Source organism: Oncorhynchus gorbuscha, linkage group LG12 (genome assembly GCF_021184085.1).
Source record: "Oncorhynchus gorbuscha isolate QuinsamMale2020 ecotype Even-year linkage group LG12, OgorEven_v1.0, whole genome shotgun sequence".
In the NCBI taxonomy this organism is placed as follows: Eukaryota; Metazoa; Chordata; class Actinopteri; order Salmoniformes; family Salmonidae; genus Oncorhynchus; species Oncorhynchus gorbuscha.
Genome location: NC_060184.1, coordinates 73,283,636 through 73,297,907, shown reverse-complemented (window position 1 = coordinate 73,297,907; position 14,272 = coordinate 73,283,636). Strand labels below are relative to the sequence as shown.

The 14,272-nt window shown below is 44.2% G+C and overlaps 1 protein-coding gene across 12 annotated transcripts in view; it reads left to right on the top strand.

The window, feature by feature from the left end:
- The first annotated feature begins 1,119 nt into the window (after positions 1 to 1,119).
- The window catches only part of LOC123991376 (receptor-type tyrosine-protein phosphatase mu-like), a 335,771-nt gene continuing 322,618 nt past the window's right edge, over positions 1,120 to 14,272 (top strand). For all 12 annotated transcript variants that reach the window (XM_046292910.1, XM_046292905.1, XM_046292908.1 and 9 more), the window contains exon 1: positions 1,120 to 1,636. In XM_046292910.1, coding sequence (XP_046148866.1) covers positions 1,564 to 1,636 — 73 coding nt within the window. In that variant the 5' untranslated portion in view covers positions 1,120 to 1,563. The remainder of the gene's footprint in view (positions 1,637 to 14,272) is intronic.

Genomic DNA, 14,272 nt, shown 5'->3' with positions numbered 1-14,272 from the left:
ATTTGGGCTTTGTTGGGCTTATTAAATGTTAATGTAGGTTCTCATATAATTGATTTAATATATGTCTCATCAGGCTCAGGTAGCATCAGTTTAGAATTGTCATGCTGATCAAAGCTCTAATCAAATCCAGACAGGTTTATATGCAGCCCTCATCCTCCACATACAACACCGGTTCTGCCAGTCACATTCTGTGAAAGGTCCCCAAAGCACACATCCCTGGGTCGCTCCTCTTTTCAGTTCGCTGCAGCTTGCGACTGAAACGAGCTGCAAGAAACACTCAAACTGGACAGTTTTATCTCCATCTCTTCATTCAAAGACTCAATCATGGACATTCTTATTGACAGTTGTGGCTGCTTTGCGTGATGTATTGTTGTCTCTACCTTCTTGCCCTTTGTGCTGTTGTCTGTGCCCAATAATGTTTGTATCCTGTTTTGTGCTTCTACCATGTTGTGCTGCTGACATGTTGTTGTCATGTTGCGTTGCTACCATGCTGTGTTGTCATGTGTTGCTGCCTTGCTATGCTGTTGTCTTAGGTCTCTATGTGGTGTTGTGTTGTCTTTCTTGTTTTATGTGTGTTTTGTCCAATATTTTTATTTTATATTTGTATTTTCAATCCCAGCCCTGGTCCCGACAGGAGCCTTTTGACTTTCTATAGGCCGTAATTGTAAATAAGAATTTGTTCTTAACAGACTTGCCTAGTTAAACAAAACAAAAATACAATGCTTCTGAATGACACTTCCGGTCATGGCGGGAAATACCGGTTTACCTGGGAGAATTGACTTATTCTCAGACAGGAACATTTATAAAATACCTGGAAAATATTCAACCCTACCTGTAATCACAACACCATAACAAGGTGGTCAGAGATATTTTACCGTAGTATATTTATTTGCATTGAGACAAAAAGCTCAAATTGCAGTTATGTTACGCTATGTATAAGTCGCCCCCCCCCCCCCCCCCATTAATAGCAATGCTGTTAATGACATAAGAAACTCAATTAACTGTGAAGCAATATGATGATGCAAGGACGCTCAAATTCGAACCCTAATTGTGAATCTTCACAGTTGACTTTAAATGATGCCCCTCCCCGTCTTTATCATCTACAGCTGTATCAAACCGGGTCTGAAACAACAGTCTGAAACTTTGACTCCACAGTTTAAAACGTAGATATTGGATAGAATAGAATAAACAAACGTATTTGCATGTGAAGTGTCTATCGTTCCGTATTTCCAGCAAGAATTCTAGCACATTTTGGATGAAAGTATGAAAGAAAACCAAAGTCACTCCGTCTGAATACCGACACCTCTATTGGAGCGCGCAGTGTCTTGAGCTTTTCTGTGCTCGCTGTGACGTTAGTTACCTCCTGGCAGCCAGCAAGTCACTACCGGAGCGGAGACGCTTGAAAGATGCACAAGTAACCAAGTAGGGAAAGACAGACAGGGGAACACTCCCATTACCGGGCACGTTAGCTGTAAAAACTGAATATTTTCCCCTGTCAGAGCGGAAGAGTAGAATAGAATTCTTACCCCGGAGCTGGGGGTTACGTTCGCGATACTCTCCGCAATGGAAAGACTTTTAACTTGTCTCATTGCTGCGGGAAGCTTATTCCTTACAGTTCGAGGAGAAGTATTCAAAGGTAAGGCTCGTCATTTATTGTGTAGTGTATTTTGTTTGTTGTACAAAGACCTATTAATTTGAAGTAGCCTGATCTAGTAGGCTATAACGGGTGCGTCGCGCTCTGTAGAAGAACGCATTCCGAAGTTGTCTGGAGGGAAGTCCAGTGTCTGTATCAACCTAATACTACAAGTTTTCTGCCGAAGAGCCTGTGTATGTTACTTGAGCTACAATTTCATTGTTTGACAGGGAAATTATCTTATGGCGAGTTTGTATATGGTTGTTTTAATCCCCCCCGTGTCCATCAGTAAATAGATCTAGGTAGTTCAAACAGACCGATGTGCCCCAGCTCATTTGAAACTTTTCTAATGTAGTCAGCACTGTGGTACGCTCTTTGACCAAATGCAGTGTTGCAGAATGTCAAGATTCTCTTCCATTTTGGATTGTGGCGTTAGAAATCATTTCCAAAGTATTCTATCATCCATAACCACTATAGTTGTTGAAGAGTTTAATGCGCTACTTTGTATATATATTTTTCTGATGCGGTCAAATTTACGTCGGTTTCAAGTTGGGTGACTATCATACTGACACCGACTTCTCTGAAAAGTTAGGACATCTTTGAAGACATTAGCAAAGCAAAACGTTACTTTTTATATATGCTAATCTATTTTAAGCAATCGAAGTCTAATAACCTAACTTCCTATTTCTGCTTCTTGTTATAGACTGTCATTTAGCGTAGAATACCTATATTATTGTAGTGTCACTGCATATTGGCAACATGCCACAGTGAAGGGCTTGGCAGTTGTGGAGAGCTATATCTTATGGATTGTTATACAGATGCTTTGGTATGATCTAGATTGATTGTGTTTGGCTGGATGAGAGCTGCATTTCACATCTCAACTGTGGCTCATCTGAACTTCATTGGAAGCATGTAACTATGTATTTTATTATATATATTTTACATTTGTTTATTAAACTAGACAAGTCAGTTAAGCACAAATTGTTATTTACAATGACGGCCTACCCCGGGCCAAACTCGGGCGATGCTGGGCCAATTGTGCACTGCCCGATGGGACTCCAGATGTGATACAGCCTGGATTCGAACCAGGGAGTGGAGTGACATCTACATAAAATGCTTTCGACCACTGCACCACTCGGGACAGCATTAAAACATATTTTGTGATAATGTTGTGCTTTTAAAGTACCTTTCTTGCCATTCTACACTTTTTACCATGGGTGAGAAAATGTGGTGTTTTTATAGCTATTTTCCTACAATTCTAGATAGTTTATCATATGCTATCTAGGGGGGGCCTCCCAACGCCACCCCATAAAACAAACCCCCTGGAGGTTGTGGGCTCTGGGGCATGTGCCCTGCATGCCTGTTAGGTAATCTGGCCCTGATCCCACATGTTAAGCATTGGTGTATTGTCTTTCGTTTTATATGGGAGAATGATGATGGTTGTTTAGTTCAATGTAATGAAAAGTATTTTTGCTATTTGTCTGAAGAATGACATTTTATCAAATGCATTGGTTGGTGCATTTTGCTTTGTTAGTCAAACATCTCTGAATGTGTTTAGCTTATTTTCCCCTAATGTATTATGCAAACTAACTGGCCTATTTTACTCTAGTCTTTATGAAGTTTAATTTAAACAACTTTATATGGGGCTATACAAAGTTGTTGAAATTTTAAAGTAGACTAAATAAAATCTTGAATAGGAGCAATTGAAGTAAGTTCTCACTCACATTTCTATTCTAATTGAATGAGCCAGACACATTTATTATCGTAATTGTTTCCATGCAAAAATGACAATTTCATGTAATAAAAATGCACTTTTAGACAGTATGCTATGTATCTACATCAGTAACCAATGTGTGTTTTTCCCAGTTGTTCTGCATGTAAGTAGCCTTCCTACTAGATTCTTGAATAGATGTGGGACTGCGAAACGGTCCCTCTCTCTGCCTCTCAATGCCTTTACGTGTAATGCCTGATGGTGGCAGCATCGTACATACAGACCCCTCCACACAAGGGATCTCTTGAGGCTCAGGATTTGGTTCACAACCTCATCCAATAACTTTTTCCTCCGCCACCAATATTAAAAAACACAAACAAGCAAATATTTGCTAAACAAATTATTTCTAATGGAATGTAAATAACTATTTTGTTTACTTGCCAATCAGGGAGTAACAAAGCAGGGATGGAATTACACATGCAAATTAAGAGCCTTTTTATTTAATGTAAAAATGATTGCTAACAAACTAATTAAAAAGTGGCTGCAGTTGTTGTTCTCCCAAAATATTCAGTAGTTACAATCACATTGCCTGCATGCGTTCCTGATCCTTGGTGGCAACCATGCAAGGAGATATTAATTTAAGGCTGTTGCATTGCAATTCCCTGCTTGCATCACTCAAGTTAGTCGTCTATGGGAAGTTAGACATAGACACACTTCACTAGAAGCCCATAGACATGCGCTGAATGATACATGGTAGGTATGGGAGATCAGGCTACAGTACATGTCAATCAAGGCAAACATCATCAAGCTGAGTACAGCGTTGCTGTAAGTAGGGCTACATTCTTATGAGATGAACATGATCGTTTGTAGCCTTTGCTCAGCTGAGCCTTGTGTCTGGGCACCGCACAGGGCCTGGCTGGAGTGACCCTAATGCATTCTGGGTTGCGTTATTGTGTCTTGTGTGACCATGAAACCCAGGATATCCTCTGGCTGTCCCAGATGGTCTGATGATCTCCCTGCACTGTTTCTTCCGTCCATTCACTGCTATAAATATCTATATTGTGAATGTGCCGAGCTGCAGACCTTCAGTATACGCTGCATAATGCTCCTAGTTCTTCTTCCTTGGACCTTGGTCTCTCGCCTCTATTCAACTATTCACTTTAAAATGATTTGTCTTGAAGACAGACTCCCAGCACACAAAGTATAACCAGTCAAATAGCTCTCTATAGGAACTGTAGTAGAGTTAGTGGTTGTTCACATACAGCCCAGACAGATGGAGCTCTGCTGAGCTATCTGCACCAGTGGAGAATGAAATTAAAATCTCCACAGCCATCCCAAGATGGAATAGTTGCCCTCATAATGATAATAACGCACCGTAAGTAATTAACTGGTATTATTAATGTCCACTATTGTGTTTCTGTCATACATACCCAGCTCTTTTGACACAAAGAAAGTCTTCCATGAAATTGCAAGGTGGGACCTTGCAATTTCACTGGCCGGCCCCTTGCACCCCCCCCCTACTCACTGCAGAAAACCGAACAAGTTCAGGCAGTGCTTTCTCGTTTAACTCGGTTCTTCCGTTTTGTGCCTAATGAACACTACCCTAGTAGAAGTGAGGTGTCTTTATGCTCAGGCCAGGGAGGGCAAGGGGCCGGCCAGTGTTTTGGTTTAAAGTAATTGTGTACAGACAGTATAATTACCCATTAGATGTGACTCTGAAAGAGATGCTGAGCAAACAGGACCCTCTTTAATTAAACTCTGCCCTTCTGGGGGGGGGGGTACAGCCGGACACACAGGGAAATGGGCAGGAAAACCCATGAATCAGCCAGCATGCCTATACAGTGAGGCCAGGTGGTCCAGTCAGCGATTTGCACTGCATACCCGTCAGGTTTAATGAACTGCTGAGATTAAAAGAAGCTCTCGCATGATTTACGTATTCATAATTCCTGATGGATAATGGGGTTTACTGAATTTCGCTAGAGGCCTTTGTAGGTGACTGAGTCAGTCTAGGCGCTCAGGAAAACGGCTAATTAATTCACCAAGGACCAACCCTGCCCCACTTCCAAGCCATCAGCACAGGGTCGCTACTGTTACTAGGATGTTGTTACTTGGGGGATAGGCTGTTTTTTTGTTCCTGCTTCCTTGCATGTTGTTTTTCTGGAAGGGGAACCAGGTTACAGGAAGGGGGGCAGGTGAGTAGCCCACACTGCTGCAGCTCCTCCCTCCTCCTCTCCCAGTCTCTCTGCCTTGGATATATGAGTATGACCGCAGGCAAATCTCTCCATTACTGTCATCCTGCATCTGTGGCACTGTGGATTCGTCATTACGGGTCGTTAACAGTATGGGACCACGGTGTTCTTCTCAGGCATGAGAGGAGTTAATTTTCCTCTGATCTAATAGAACGACAATGACTTTTAGTCCCGAGGAAGTTTGCGAAATGCACCCCCCCCCTTACCCGCCCAGAGGTTTTCTAAAGGAAATGGGGCCCACCTCTGCTTTAGCATGGCCTAAACATCAGGTTTACAGTATAGGATACCACCTCTGCTTTAGCATGGTCTAAACATCAGGTAATGATACAGTATAGGATACCACCTCTGCTTTAGCATGGTCTAAACATCAGGTAATGATACAGTATAGGATACCACCTCTGCTTTAGCATGGTCTAAACATCAGGTAATGATACAGTATAGGATACCACCTCTGCTTTAGCATGGTCTAAACATCAGGTTTACAGTATAGGGTACCACCTCTGCTTTAGCATGGTCTAAACATCAGGTTTACAGTATTAGGATACCACCTCTGCTTTAGCATGACCTAAACATCAGGTTTACAGTATAGGATACCACCTCTGCTTTAGCATGGTCTAAACATCAGGTAATGATACAGTATAGGATACCACCTCTGCTTTAGCATGGTCTAAACATCAGGTTTACAGTATAGGGTACCACCTCTGCTTTAGCATGGCCTAAACATCAGGTTTACAGTATAGGATACCACCTCTGCTTTAGCATGGCCTAAACATCAGGTAATGATACAGTATAGGATACCACCTCTGCTTTAGCATGGCCTAAACATCAGGTAATGATACAGTATAGGATACCACCTCTGCTTTAGCATGGCCTAAACATCAGGTAATGATACAGTATAGGATACCACCTCTGCTTTAGCATGGCCTAAACATCAGGTTTACAGTATAGGATACCACCTCTGCTTTAGCATGGCTTAAACATCAGGTAATGATTCAGTTTAGGGTATCTGCATAGTCTGTCTACTCCTGCGAAATCCTTGGATCCCCCTGAACCCTCCCATGAAGCCATTTTATTTCTCGGGTGTGTTTGTTTCCAAACCATGATGCCCAGTGCTAATCCCTGTCACTTATTTCTGTCTCTGCTCAATGTGGAAGGTGTATATATTTGCATGGACCATGTAGTGCCAAATATATATATTTTTAATGACTTTATAATTATTTCCCCCACTTCTCGCTCATGCCGCTGTTATTTATTGTAAATCAAGCAGAAGGGCCGTTTTTGAATGGATCTTTATTAGTCACTTTAATTGGGATGTTGAAAGGGGCAACACTGCGTACGCGCTGGTCTTTAGCGCTGCGGCATGATTAACTGTTTGGCTGTTGATTTTAAATTTGCGGCTCTCTGGAGTCTGAAGTCCGCCCTATTAGTGACAGTTTGTTACATTCATCATCCCCTTTGTCCAGGGTTCTGTCCATGTCAGAAAGGCTTAATGAGGCATCTTAACAGTAAAGAATCAGCGATTTAGTGAGACTGATGGAAAATTACAAAATGGAACAAAATAGCCAAGCTGTGTGTGTGGCCTTCATGGTTTACTCTAGATATTCATCTTGCAGTATTTTTTTCTGAACATTTTTCTGAAAATATCACAATAATTCTGCTCCATGTTGCCTTTATTTGAGAATCTTAGTGCCTTCTGCCACAGCGCAGCCTCCTTGAAGCGTTCCACCTCTTTGTCCTGGTGTCAAACATAAATCATATCACTTTAATATTTCACAGCCTGGTCTCTCGGCCTTTTTAAGCCAATGTAGGTTTACCCAGTTTTGAGATGAGTGCCATGACCCTGACCAGGGAAAGACTGGCTCAAGGAGGAACATTTGAATGGTATTAATTGTCCCGTCAGTGTGTGGTCTCATTGAAAGACCCTGACCAGGGAAAGACTGGCTCAAGGAGGAACATTTGAATGGTATTAATTGTCCCGTCAGTGTGTGGTCTCATTGAAAGACCCTGACCAGGGAAAGACTGGCTCAAGGAGGAACATTTGAATGGTATTAATTGTCCCGTCAGTGTGTGGTCTCATTGAAAGACCCTGACCAGGGAAAGACTGGCTCAAGGAGGAACATTTGAATGGTATTAATTGTCCCGTCAGTGTGTGGTCTCATTGAAAGACCCTGACCAGGGAAAGACTGGCTCAAGGAGGAACATTTTAATGGTATTAATTGTCCCGTCAGTGTGTGGTCTCATTGAAAGACCCTGACCAGGGAAAGACTGGCTCAAGGAGGAACATTTGAATGGTATTAATTGTCCCGTCAGTGTGTGGTCTCATTGAAACTGCCATCTCTCTGGGACCCACTGGAAACACAGACCGGCGCGTGAAGCAGCAACAGCTCTTGTTGAAGCTCTGTCCACGTGGTGTTAAAATCTGTTGAATTTTTACGTGAGGTTTTAGGTCTTAGTGTGAAAAACTGTCATCAAGGCAAAGGGTGGCTTCTTTAAAGAATCTTAAATATTAAATCTATTTTGATTTGTTTAACACTTTTTTTTTCTTTTCTGTTTTTCTAGATGATTCCATGTGTTATTTCCTAGTTTTGATGTCTTCACTATTATTCTACGATGTTGAAAATGGTAACATTTTTAAAGAAAAACCCTTGAATGAGTAGGTGTGTCTTAAAGAAGAAACAACTCCTATGAGAAGCAGTCAAAGCTCTGCTACTACTTACGATTTGTTTTAAGGTTGATCTTAAAGACACGCTAAACCACTGTCGGGGGCCTGCATGTCTTCAAGTGGTCAGAGAACTTCTCTACAAATAAGATTTAGCAGGAGTTTAAAAACTGTAGCACGATAGGGAAGAGGCATTTTGACAAACGCCACAAGCGAAACAGTGAGGTAAGAGTGTGCAAGTACATTCAGCGAGATCTTAGAGGGATTCATTGCCATCGGCCCACTGTACTAAATAATGTTGTTGCACACAAACCGTCCTAATCCCATGGCCAGCCGGGCCTGTCTCAACACATGATGGACTGATATTAACAGGCCCATATTAAATCCAGACCAGCACATTACAATAAGCCACTGGATACTGTTTAAGAATACACCCGGCAACCAGACATCTCTCCACAGGTCAGAGGAATTAATGTGTCTCCTAAATTATAATCTCAGTGGTGGGCACCAAAAAAAACCTCTCCTCAGTAGTAGCCTCCTCACCGAAGGATTCTAATGAATTAACATTGTATTTTAAGATGCAGATTTAACATTGACTGGAATACACTGAAATATGCACAATGCATACTCTCCTGACTCCTAGTTGAGTGGATTCCACACAGTGCAGGAAGCCGTAGGAATGCTTCTGGAAATTCTCACAACTTCTCAAATATGTGTTCAAAGGGGAGGCGTGTAAATATTTTGATGTATTGTAATTCCATCTTTATCGAAATGATCTTTTAATAGCGGTCCTCTGAGGTTGTTCACAAGTGCTGCCTTGCTTTACTATAATGTCTGTGTGAGTTTAACTGGGAGATGAAACAGAAAGCCATTAAAACATCACAGGCATTAATGGGGAGAAGTGCTGAGGGATTTGGGTATGTGAACAGCATATGCTGCCTGACGGGGACAGACACTCTCTTTACCCCCGGGGACAGGTACTTAACCTATATTGCAACTGTAAATATTAATAAGTGGGTAATACGTTAAATGTGGAGTTAGACTCAATACATATCTAATGCCAACTCTAAGGAAATGGACTATTAAATGAAGTGGCTATAAAGTGACATTGATCTTGTGACTGTGGATTTAGGCCCATCACCCTGCATGTATTTATGTGTGAGTGTGTGGTCGAGATTTGGTGTTTGCTTCGGTGTTGTCATTTCAGGGCGTGTTTATGAGCGTGGCAAATATTTGGGTCAATGTCTGGGGGGGGGGGGGGGTTCAAGAAACTTCAGAGTTCAACGAGCCCCAAGTGGGTTGTGCAATGTTAAGTGGGGTTAACAGAACGCTTAAAGTTAGAGCAGTGTGACCATTATGAGGGCTAGACTAGTTCTGAAGTTGGGCAAAACCTAAGCTGCCCAGGCTTTTCTTTTTAAAGAGATTACTTTCCCATTTGCAACAGAAAATACATGTAGACTATAACCTCATGTTGATGGATACTCTATGGATACTTAATCTGCCTGAAAAGTCTTCTTCCAGTGGTTTTTTTAGACTTATCTTACTAAATCAAGATCGTAGCAATGATATCGACGCTGCAGCTCCATAGTTTGTTTAGAACAGACTTCAGCACGGAAATGCTTTTCCAAATCTCCAGCAAACCATTGATCAACTTAATATCCATATGGATTCCAGACGTAGACCCTAGAGGAAACCATATCATGATGAATAGGGGAACTTAGAGTGGGATACATACAGTACTGTAGTGGCAGCACTGCTAGATTCTGGACAGCTTGGCTCCTGTGGGAAAGTGGAAGGGTTTTGTTTGTCTATTGTAACTTTCTGGATTTTCCCTCATACCCAACAAATTCGAGACAAACTAGTCGTAATGGAGAAGTCTTCCATCTGATTTCCCACAGTAGAAGTCCATGATAACCAACGCAGCTCCGCCACCCGTTCATTACCTCTCTGGTGGCTCCATGAGGTTCACTGAGAGAGCATGAAAAAGGACAAACGAGGCAAATCTCAAATGGCCAAAATCCAATTGAATCCAATTCGGCAATAGTCACTGCTTGGTTTTCAGATCAGTCTGAAAAAACACACTGTGTGGCAAACAACTTGTTTTGTCTTCTTCATCCTCAAGTTTTGCTTTTCGAATGCCCTAATCCTCCTACTAAACATCCAATTTTTTTTTTGTGAGTTTTTCTCAGTATTGCACAAAAGGTCTATCAGAACGGATTGATGCTCTCTGGTGATTCACTAAGATGGATGACTGTTCATATGGTAGGTTGACCCTTCTTGCTGCCAAGCTGGGATATTGGAGCCTGACTGGCTTGCTGGCACGGTAGCACAGTCTTATAGACATACAGGGGGGCGGCTGGGTCTTAAAGAAACTGCTTCAAGCCAGGAAGAGAAAGAGCTTTGCATTACAGTGGGCTGGAAGATTGGCAGATGGGAAGGCAGGCAGGGATCATACAGTCAGCGAGGGGAATAGGGTAGGAGGCAGGGAAGCAGAGAGACGATCACTCAGGCAGGCAGGGCTGGTGGCAGGAAGCGGAGCCACTGAGCCCCAGGCCTGTCCAGGGGCACTGCATTAACAGGCCTGTCCAGGTGTACTACAGTAACGAGGGGGCCTCCAGCTCAGCACTGCCAGACCTGCTACTACAGTCATCACATCAGTGCACCCCTCACTGCTCCTTCAGGACTAACCCCCTCACACCCAGCCCTGTCAAGCCTGCTACACATCACCTCATCTGGGGTGAGCTCTACTGCCAGGAGCCCCTTTCATGGATGTCTTGGAAGAGATATGGCACTATGCTTTCAGTGTCGTGTCACCGTTCAGTGTATTTCTCATGGGGTGGGGGCGGGTTGTTGGCCTAGTAGTCTGTTGAATCCCACCTGGCGCGTCAACAGTAAAAGCTGTTCAGTGCCAGCCAGCACCGAGTGCTGTATCAACAGTTAAAGCTGTTCAGTGCCAGCCAGCACCGAGTTCTGTATCAAGTTAAAGCTGTTCAGTGCCAGCCAGCACCGAGTTCTGTATCAAGTTAAAGCTGTTCAGTGCCAGCCAGCACCGAGTGCTGTATTAACAGCATTCTGTATCAGAGGCAATTAAGTTCCGTTCCAGGGAGTGTTTCACTGACTTGGTGATATAGTGCAGAGACTGTGTAGAGACCCCCCCACACCCCCTCTTGTTTTCTACACTGTGGTGCCCCCCCCCCTGTGAAGTGTTGACACCACAGCATCCAAAGAGAACCCAGCAGGCAGTAAACTCTCTCCTCCTCACCTGATGCACATCTAAACCCAGACAGCTCCCAACCCAACCTTTCAAGACGGGGCATCACTGGGGTAGACTGAGGATTTGTTGTTGCTAGCTTCCGCTAACTCTATTTTAACTAAAACCACTGCAAACTAATAAGCCCTCTCCTCTTTCCCCCACCACCCCTCTATAACCATTTTACAGAGCTAGGTGTGCAGCAATCCAGAGGGGATTGGGCATAATCCTTTAGCATATGAGAATATTGTGTTGAGATGGAGCAAGGCAAATAATGAAGACATGTGTTTACCTCCCCTCACCTGAGGGGGATAATGAAGGCATGTGTTTACCTATAATCCCCCTCACCCGGGGGATAATGATGACATGTATTTACCTATAATCCTCCTCACCCGGGGGGATAATGATGGCATGTGTTTACCTATAATCCTCCTCACCCGGGGGGATAATGATGGCATGTGTTTACCTATAATCCTCCTCACCCGGGGGGATAATGATGACATGTGTACCTATAATCCCCCTCACCCGGGGGGATAATGATGGCATGTGTTTACCTATAATCCTCCTCACCCGGGGGGATAATGATGGCATGTGTTTACCTATAATCCTCCTCACCCGGGGGATAATGATGACATGTGTTTACCTATAATCCCCCTCACCCGGGGGGATAATGATGGCATGTGTTTACCTCCCCTCACCCGGGGGGATAATGATGGCATGTGTTTACCTATAATCCTCCTCACCGGCGGGGATAATGATGGCATGTGTTTACCTCCCCTCACCTGGGGGGATAATGATGGCATGTGTTTACCTATAATCCTCCTCACCCGGGGGGATAATGATGGCATGTGTTTACCTATAATCCTCCTCACCCGGGGGGATAATGATGGCATGTGTTTACCTATAATCCTCCTCACCCGGGGGATAATGATGACATGTGTTTACCTATAATCCCCCTCACCCGGGGGGATAATGATGGCATGTGTTTACCTCCCCTCACCCGGGGGGATAATGATGGCATGTGTTTACCTATAATCCTCCTCACCGGGGGGGATAATGATGGCATGTGTTTACCTCCCCTCACCTGGGGGGATAATGATGGCATGTGTTTACCTATAATCCTCCTCACCCGGGGGGATAATGATGGCATGTATTTACCTCCCCTCACCCGGGGGGATAATGAAGGCATGTGTTTACCTATAATCCCCCTCACCCGGGGGGATAATGATGGCATGTGTTTACCTCCCCTCACCCGGGGGATAATGATGGCATGTGTTTACCTCCCCTCACCCGGGGGGATAATGATGGCATGTGTTTACCTATAATCCCCCTCACCCGGGGGGATAATGAAGGCATGTGTTTACCTCCCCTCACCTAGGGGGGATAATGAAGGCATGTTTTACCTCTCCTCACCTAGGGGGGATAATGAAGGCATGTGTTTAGCTATAATTCCCCTCACCCAGGAAGATAATGAAGATGTGTGTTCAGCTATAATTCCCCTCACCCAGGGAGATAATGAAGATATGTGTTTAGCTATACTTCCCCTGACCGGGGGGATAATGAAGATGTGTTTATCTTCCTGGGTGAGGGGAATTATAGCTAATGAAGATATGTGTTTAGCTATAATTCCCCTCACCCAGGAAGATAATGAAGATATGTGTTTAGCTATAATTCCCCTCACCCAGGAAGATAATGAAGCTATGTGTTTAGCTATAATTCCCCTCACCCAGGGAGATAATGAAGATTTCTTAAGTTGCTTTCAAGCATGAACGGATGAAAGCAAGAACGACCTTTCACACCTAATAGGGGAGAGACAGAGACACGGAGTCACCCCCCCCCCCCCCCTACACCCGGCATCCTTCGTAGCCCTCTTTAGTCACCAGAGAGGAAAGGAAAGACGGCCTGTACAGGAGGAAGTCCTGGTCTTTAGTCACCAGAGATACAACATTAGATGGTCCGTACTATAGGAAGTCCTGGGCTCTGCCCAGCATTGCACATGTAGGTATACAGGCATTTAAAAAAATATATTTTTATTTTATTTGACCAGGCAAGTCAGTTAAGAACAAATGATTATTTTCAATGACGGCCTAGGAACAGTGGGTTAACTGCCTGTTCAGGGGCAGAACGACAGATTAGTACCTTGTCAGCTCGGGGGTTTGAACTTGCAACCTTCTGTTTCCTAGTCCAACTCTCTAACCACTAGGCTACCCTGCCCCCGCATCAATTAACAGACACACGTAGACAAATATAGATGCACTGCACACACACCTCAACGTGCACACGTCTGAACATGTATGTCCAACCACACACTTACGCTGCGACATGGTCTGCTCTGTTCAATACATTATTCAGGGACCTCTAAAGACCTGGCTGATGGAATGTGACAAACATTTCAAGCACCCTCTTCTAACCAACCGCCCCCTTTCACCAGGAAACAGCAGTAGAACATTCCAGCCCGGAATGTTCTCTTCCCCCTGGGACCATTTACTCCTTCATAACTCTGTGCACCCCACCTTCCCCCCTCCCTCCTCCAGGCCCTCTACTGCCTTCCTTCCTCCCTCCTCCAGGCCCTCTACTGCCTCCCTCCTCCAGGCCCTCTACTGCCTCCCTCCTCCAGGCCTTCTACTGCCTCCCTCCTCCAGGCCCTCTACTGCCTCCCTCCTCCAGGCCCTCTACTGCCTCCCTCCTCCAGGCCCTCTACTGCCTCCCTCCTCCAGGCCTTCTACTGCCTCCCTCCTCCAGGCCCTCTACTGCCTTCCTTCCCTTCCTC